The 7,040-nt window shown below is 46.6% G+C and overlaps 2 protein-coding genes across 3 annotated transcripts in view; one reads left to right on the top strand and one right to left on the bottom strand.

Moving 5' to 3' along the window:
- Acin1 (apoptotic chromatin condensation inducer 1) overlaps positions 1–3,913 on the bottom strand; it is a 50,329-nt gene extending 46,416 nt beyond the window's left edge. For both annotated transcript variants that reach the window (XM_013025396.1, XM_013025398.1), the window contains exons 1-2: positions 3,537–3,913; positions 2,114–2,179 (exon numbers count right to left, since the gene is read on the bottom strand). In XM_013025396.1, coding sequence (XP_012880850.1) covers positions 2,114–2,179; positions 3,537–3,716 — 246 coding nt within the window. In that variant the 5' untranslated portion in view covers positions 3,717–3,913. The remainder of the gene's footprint in view (positions 1–2,113; positions 2,180–3,536) is intronic.
- A 137-nt stretch (positions 3,914–4,050) lies between these two features.
- The window catches only part of LOC105992484 (chromosome unknown open reading frame, human C14orf119), a 4,873-nt gene continuing 1,883 nt past the window's right edge, over positions 4,051–7,040 (top strand). Inside the window, exon 1 of the mRNA XM_013025353.1 lies at positions 4,051–4,178. The gene's annotated coding sequence lies outside the window, so the exon portion shown is untranslated. The remainder of the gene's footprint in view (positions 4,179–7,040) is intronic.

Genomic DNA, 7,040 nt, shown 5'->3' with positions numbered 1-7,040 from the left:
AACAGTGCCCAGGCCCAGAGTTCAGGCCCCACGACCGGATCTTCCCCGCCCCCCCAAAAAGTGTAGATCTTCAAAGACCAAAATCAGTAATCAAAAGGAATACAATTGTAACGACTATTTCAAGCTTTTTTTGGGGGGGTGGGGTGGGGTGAGGAGATGAGTTGGGGGAGGGGCTGTCCTGTGGCTTGAATTCAGGGCCTGCGTGCTTGTCCCTGAACCCCTTTGTGCTCAAGGCTAGCATTCTACCATTTGAGCCACAGCATCACTTCTGGCTTTTTCTAAGTAGTTTACTGTAGATAAGAGTCTCTTGGGGCTGGGAAGGTGGCTCAGTGGTAGAGCGCTTGCCTTGCATGCATGAGGCCTTGGTTTTGATTCCTCAGCACCACATAAGCAAAAAGAAAAAAGCTGGAAGTGGCGCTGTGGTCAAGTGGTAGAGTGCTAGCCTTGAGCTGAAGAGCTGAGGGACAGCGCCCAGGCCCAGAGTTCAGGCCACGACCAGACCCCCCCCCCCAAAAAAAGAGTCTCTTACCTGGGCTGGCTTTGATCCTCAGATCCTCCTGAGTAGCTAGGATTACAGGCATGAGCCACTGGTGCCCAGGTTGCTTGTTACTTAGCCTCTGGGTAATGGCTAGATTAGGATACCTGTCGCTTAATGAGGTGGTAACAAGGCACTAGGAAAGCTTTCTTGTTTTCCACAGTATCCTGGGACTTCAGCTGTATACCACTGTGCTAACAAAGACTGAGATTTTTTCCTTTATGTTTGGCACATTATAATGAAGGGATTTTTGAAGGCTGAAAGGAACCTTACCATATGAAGTCTACGAATGTTTATTATTAACTATAGAAAAAATTATTCAAAATAAGTCTTATGCAGAAACCAATTATAGAAGGCACATAAAATTATATCTAATCAAACATAAGCATGGAGTATGAATTTGGCTGTCTTTAGAATAAAGTACCTTTCCTAGGAAACTCTTTAAAGCAGCTCCACGAAAGCTCAGTACAGCAGTTATAAAACTATGAATTTTGGGCTGTGCCAGGTGGCTCACACCAGTAACCCTAACTACTTAGGAAGCTGAGATCTGATAATTGCAGTCTGAAGCCAACACATGCTGACAAATCTAGGAGACTATCTCCAATTAACCTGCAAAAAACTGGAAAATGTTAAATTTCTTGTCCTAAGAATTATTAAGAATTACTGCATATGGGTAAGCAATCAATTCCAGAAGTAGTGGGTGATTTATAAATGATTGAATATCATAGAAAATCTATGCCAGTGAGAGTTTTTCTTTCCCCCTACTCCCAGTACACTGGGGCTTTGAACTCAGGGCTATTTCACTCAAGGCATGTGCTCTATCATTTGAGCCTCAGTTCTACTTTGGGCTTTTTGATGGTTAACTGTAGATAAGTCTCATGAACTTTCCTGCTCAAGCTGGCTTTGAACCTTTTACCTTCAAATTTCAACTTCCTGAATAGTTAGAATTACAGGTGTGAGCCAACTGCACTTGGCCAAACGTATTTTTCTACACTGCCCTATTCATAGCCTACTCTTATCTATGTTGAAAGATACCAACTACTTTTCCCAAATCAATAGCAAGTAAATGACATCAGATTCCTATACTATACTTAATCAGAGCCACATCTTTTGTTATACTCAGCTTCAAGAGTCAGAAATTCACTAACAGGCTGGGTGCTGGTAGCTCAGGCCTGTAATACTAGCTACAGGAGGCTGAAATCTAAGGATCAAAGCTCGAAGCCAGTTTGAGCAGGAAACTTGATGAGACTCTTTATCTACAGTTAACCACCAAAAAGCTGTAAGTGGAGCTGTAGCTTAAGAAGTAGTGCACTAGCCTTGAGCTCAGGGATAGTCCCCAGGCCCTGAGTTCAAGTCCAGGACCAACACACACACACACACTTACTTCACTAATAACAAGCCTTTGTGTAAAACTATGCTTGATAAGACTTCAACTATCCTAGTATGAGAATACTGCCAACCAAAGACACTTAGAAAAATGTGGACAAGGAATTAAGCATCAACTTTGTTAACACCAAGTCATTCCAGGTATTTGTATCTCTAAACAGCCCACTAAGTCTAAGAAACCTTCTTTCTTACCTGGGAATTTGGCTGGAATGCAGCATGGGGTGTCGAATGTTTCTGTAAATTTTCTAGCATTAGAGCCTGGTATAGAAAAGGGCAAAAGTCAGAAACCAGGAAGAAAAAAAAAAATCTCCACCCCTCCTACCACCTCTTCATTAAATTGGATGACTTTAAATACACACTTAAACCATTTTACAGAGTCCCCAAATCCCTTAACTAATACTGTTCTCATTCATCTTCACAATAACCTTAACGGTAACCATGGTTACTGCTCCTAAATGTACAAATGTAAAACACAGCCACACAGAGAACCAGTGACCTGACTATTTCATAAAATCCAAGACAGTGACAGAATCTGTACTTCAACCCCTATTATCTTTTGCATTTTGACTGGAGCCCTTTCTAAATCTGTACAGGAGGCATAATCACTTCAAGAACTCCAACGAGCCCTAAATACATGAAACTTTGGGTCTGACTGAATTACTTGTTTAGTTACCCAGGACTACACTACTAGAGTGAGCTTATATGTCGTTTTTAGCAGAGTGACACCTTGATTTATCGAAGTTATAAAAATTTCAAAGAAAAATGACCAACGACCCTGTAAACTGTGGACTGGCCCAATCCGTACACGCCCACACAAAACTGTCAGTTTATCTACAAGCAACGGTCTGCCAGCTCAACTCTAGACCCAGTTTTGCCCTAAACAATACTCTCTGCCACATATCCTAACGAATCCTAATGAAAACCAAGACATTTTCATCTTCCCTCCATTCACACCAAACCTAAACACTCCTTATGACAAGTCCACCTCATCAAACTCGAACCGATTCAAAATCGCCAACATAAACCAGCACCCTGCCTCATCCTTCCCACCAATCTTTTCCCCAAACCAAATTCCCTACAAATTACACACCTCTCCCCCAAGTCCTTCAATCAAGACTTCTCTTCATCTCACCTCCTAATCTAACAGACATTTTTACCCCACCCCAACTATATTCCCGCAGGTACAGATACCAACCGCGTCCCACTCCTCAGCCCAACCGTACCCCAACTCCAACCTAGCCTAACTAACTCGTCCCCCTCAGGCCAGCAACGCCAGGGGTTGTAGTGGGATTTAACTCCTTCTGCAGCGCATGCGCCGAAACCACAGACACAAACAAGGAGGGGGTGGGGGAAGGAGGAAGGAGCTTAAGACACTCCGGGAGAGTAGCGCGCACCCTCCCATTTTAGGCTCGCGCTGCTGCCGTTAGGGCGGGAACGGGTGCGATCTCAGTTCCTGCGCGAGCCGCACCAACTACCGAGCGCGCGGGACCGCAGGCTCGCGCTGGCGGCCTGAGAGGGCTCGCGCCAAGCCCGGACACTGCGCCTGCGCCGCGGCGGAGACTCGTCTCTACCGGGTCCGCTCCCCTCCGACACCCCAGCGACGCCGACTCCTCACCCCTTTGAGCCGCTTGACCAGGGCACTCTTCTGCCCGCTCTTGGCTAGGCCTCGCTGCTCCAGGGCGGCCTTCAGGTCGGTCACCCGCAGCGCCTGAAGAGGCTTCCCGTCCAGAGTCACCTCCTCCAGCTCCGCCATCTTGCGTGAGGTACTCGGGTCCGTCCCGACGGCTTCGGGCATCTTCGGGAACTTCCGTCAACGCCCCGCGAATGTGCAGCGCTGACCCCGCCCACTGCCATAGTCTACCCCTCGATTACCACTCAGAGCCTCCCGGGTTCCTCCGAGGCCGTTCGGGCGTCCCCGCCTCCACGTCGGCACCAATCGGTGTCGGTGCGTCTGCCCTGCGCCTCCCCCGCCCTCCCCGTGCTTCCGGGCTCGGCCATCTTCGTCCCTGTCGAGTCTGGGACTCGAGTGTACTCGGCAGGGTCGCCTCCGGCTTCACGCTACTCGGAGGTGTTCGGCTGTCTCCGGAGCGGGCGCTGGGGCGCCTGGGTGTTTGGGGCCCCGTCCCAGGCCGGAAGTGCGTGGGCAGCCCGGCTGGCCCTGTGCAGGGTTTTCAGGAAACATGGAAGCGGCGGCTGTAGTTGGAATTGAAGGACTTTTGTGGTGATCCCCCGGGTGCCCTCTGAGAGGAAAGGGGAGGTAAGAAGGGAAGAAGTTCCTCCCTGGGCCAGGCCTGACTCGGTGTTGGCGAGCTACCTTCGCAGGGCCCAGGCCTGCTAAAGGCCGCCGGCTTCTTTAACCAAAACCGCCGCGGTGCCCTATCTTTCGAATCTTCGCCATTCCATCTAAGGAATACATTGCACTTAGGGGACATGGAAATAAGAGGCTCGTGGTGAGGCTTCCAAAATGGGCAAAAGTCAGCCTCGTGTTTTTCCATTCAGAAAAAAAAAAAAAATGAACGGATTGATGACCCTGAACTTGAGTACCGTGGAAAAGCCATGCGGAAAGTTTCCCTTTCCCTCGAATGAGAGAATAAAGTTCCTTCTGGAGGAACTGCTTTCTGTTAGCATCGCACTGAGCATGGCAACCACTTTGAACCATTCTGATATTTAGGAGTTCCTTTTTTGTCGCTACTAATCTTCCAGCTTGCAAAAGAAAAAGCACAAACAATAATGTAGGTCATAGACAAATGGTCTAAGTTTCTCGTTAAAAGAATCAGTAGGACTGAAAATGACTCAAGGCAAATTTGCCTGACTTTTTATTTGCATTCATGACACAAAAATCCATAGCAGAGCACCAATAGGTATTAAACAAAACACACTTAGTAGATTCTTCCGAAGCCAACGAACAAGCTGACTGTTTTCATAGCCTTTTTGTTTTGGGGGGTTTTTTTTGGTCGTGGGCTTTTCTGCTCCAGGCTACGTTCTACCACTTGGAGCCAGAGCTCCACTTCTCCTTTTGGGGTGGTTAATTGGAGATAAGAGTCTCATAGACTTTGCTGCCCAGGCTGGTTTCGAACGGAGATCCTCAGATCTCAACCTCCTGAGTACAGGCTTCCTGTTTTATTTGTTACTTAACCCTACTACTCTTTTTACAAAAATAATTAAGCGAATTATATGAAATTACTGACATTGTAGAGGCTTTATACACAGTTGCAGAAAAAATTTTAAAATCATATATGGTTATTTTTTTCTTCCCTTGGTTAATGGCTCTGGAGCAATGATCATTTAGGCCCTGACCAGTTGCATGTCCCTGATTTTTATAAAAGTATGCTTTTGAGGGCTGGGAAGTTGGCTCAGTGGTAGAGCACTCGCCTTGCATGCTTAAGGCCCTGGGTTCGATTCCTCAGCACCACATAAGCAGAAAAAAAAATGCCAGAAGTGGCGCTGTGGCTCAAGTGGTAGAGTGCTAGCCTTGAGCTGAAGAGCTGAGGGACAGCACCCAGGCCAAGAGTTCAGGCCCCACGGACCCCCAAAAAAAAATGCTTTTGAGAAGTTATGTTGGGTCAACATTATTGATTTTTTTCTTAACCCAACCTGGAACATAGGAGGAGAGAGACAACAAGCAAGAAATAATACGTTGTTATTACTTTGATTTGTTTTGTGTCAGGGCCTCTCTATATTTTCCAGGCTGGCATTAAATGATTTTTTTTTTCTGGTCCTGGAGGTTGAAATTAAGGCCTGGGCACGTCCTTGAGCCTCTCTATACTCAAGGCTAACACTCTACCACTTGAGCCACAGCACCACTTCTGGCTTTTTCTGTTTATATAGGACTGAGGAATTGAACCCAGGGCTTCATGCATGCTAGGCAAGCATTCTACCACTAAGCTACATTTCTGGCCTGCTTAATTAACTATTTTTAAGTTTTATATAGAAGAATAGTGTAGCGACATTGGGTGTGATGGTACATGCCTGTTTTATCTGGAGCCCTAGCACTTTGGAGAATGAAGCAGGAATATCTTGAGTTTGATGCCATAGTGGACTACATTGTGAGTTTGAGCCAGCCTGGGTTATAGAGTGAGACCTTGTCTCAAAAAAAAAAAACAACAACAAAAGGGCAGGGAAGGTAGCTCAGTGGTAGAGTGCTTGCCTTGCATGCATGAGGCCCTGGGTTCGATTCCTCAGCACCACATAAGCAAAAAGAAAAAAGCCAGAAGTGGTGCTGTGGCTCAAGTGGTAGAGCACTAGCCTTGAGCTGAAGAGCTGAGGGACAGCGCCCAGGCCCAGAGTCAGGTCCCATGACCGGACCCAAAAACAAAACAACAACAACAAAAAAAACACCACACACAAAAACCAGGCTGGGAATGTTTCTCAGTAGTAAAGTGCTTGTCTAGCATACATGAAGCCCTGGGTTCGATTCTTCAATACGACATATACAGAAAAAAAAAAGTGGTGCTTTGATTCAAGTGGTAGAGCACTTGCCTTGAGCTAAAGAGCTCAAGGATAGCTCCCAGGCCCAGAGTTCAAGCCCCACAACCACCAAAAATAAAGGATCTTACTGGATTGAATACAGTGGCTTGCACCTGTAATCCCAATATTTAGGTGGTTGAACTTTAAGTGGGAGAACAATCTGGTCTACGTAGCAAAGTTCTATCTCAAAAAAACAAAACAAAGGCTGGGAATGTGGCTTAGTGATAGAATGCTTGCCTAGTATGCATGAAGCCCTAACTGATTCCTCAGTACCACATACACAGAAAAAGCCAGAAGTGGTGCTGTGGATCAAGTGGTAGAGTGTTAGCCTTGAGCAAAATAAGCTCCGGGACAGTGCACAGGCCCTGAATTCAAGCCCTAAGACTGACCAAAAGAAAAGGGGACCCAGGGGGTTGGGGCTTGGCACCAGTGACTCACACCTGTAATCCTAGCTACTCAGGAAGCTGAGATCTGAGTATCTTGGTTCAAAATCAGCCTGGGCAGGAAAGTCTGTCACACTCTTATCTCCACCTAACCACCAGGAAACCAGAAGTGGCTCTGTGGCTCAAGTGGTAGAGTGCTAGCCTTTTTTTTTTTTTATTGTGAAAATACTGTACAGAGGGGTTACATGGGCAAGATAATGAGTACATTT

The sequence above is a fragment of the Dipodomys ordii genome, unplaced genomic scaffold (genome assembly GCF_000151885.1).
Source record: "Dipodomys ordii isolate 6190 unplaced genomic scaffold, Dord_2.0 Scaffold84, whole genome shotgun sequence".
NCBI classification, from domain to species: domain Eukaryota; kingdom Metazoa; phylum Chordata; class Mammalia; order Rodentia; family Heteromyidae; genus Dipodomys; species Dipodomys ordii.
The sequence above is the reverse complement of the archived record's forward strand: the minus strand, read 5'-3'. Positions and strand labels throughout refer to the sequence as shown.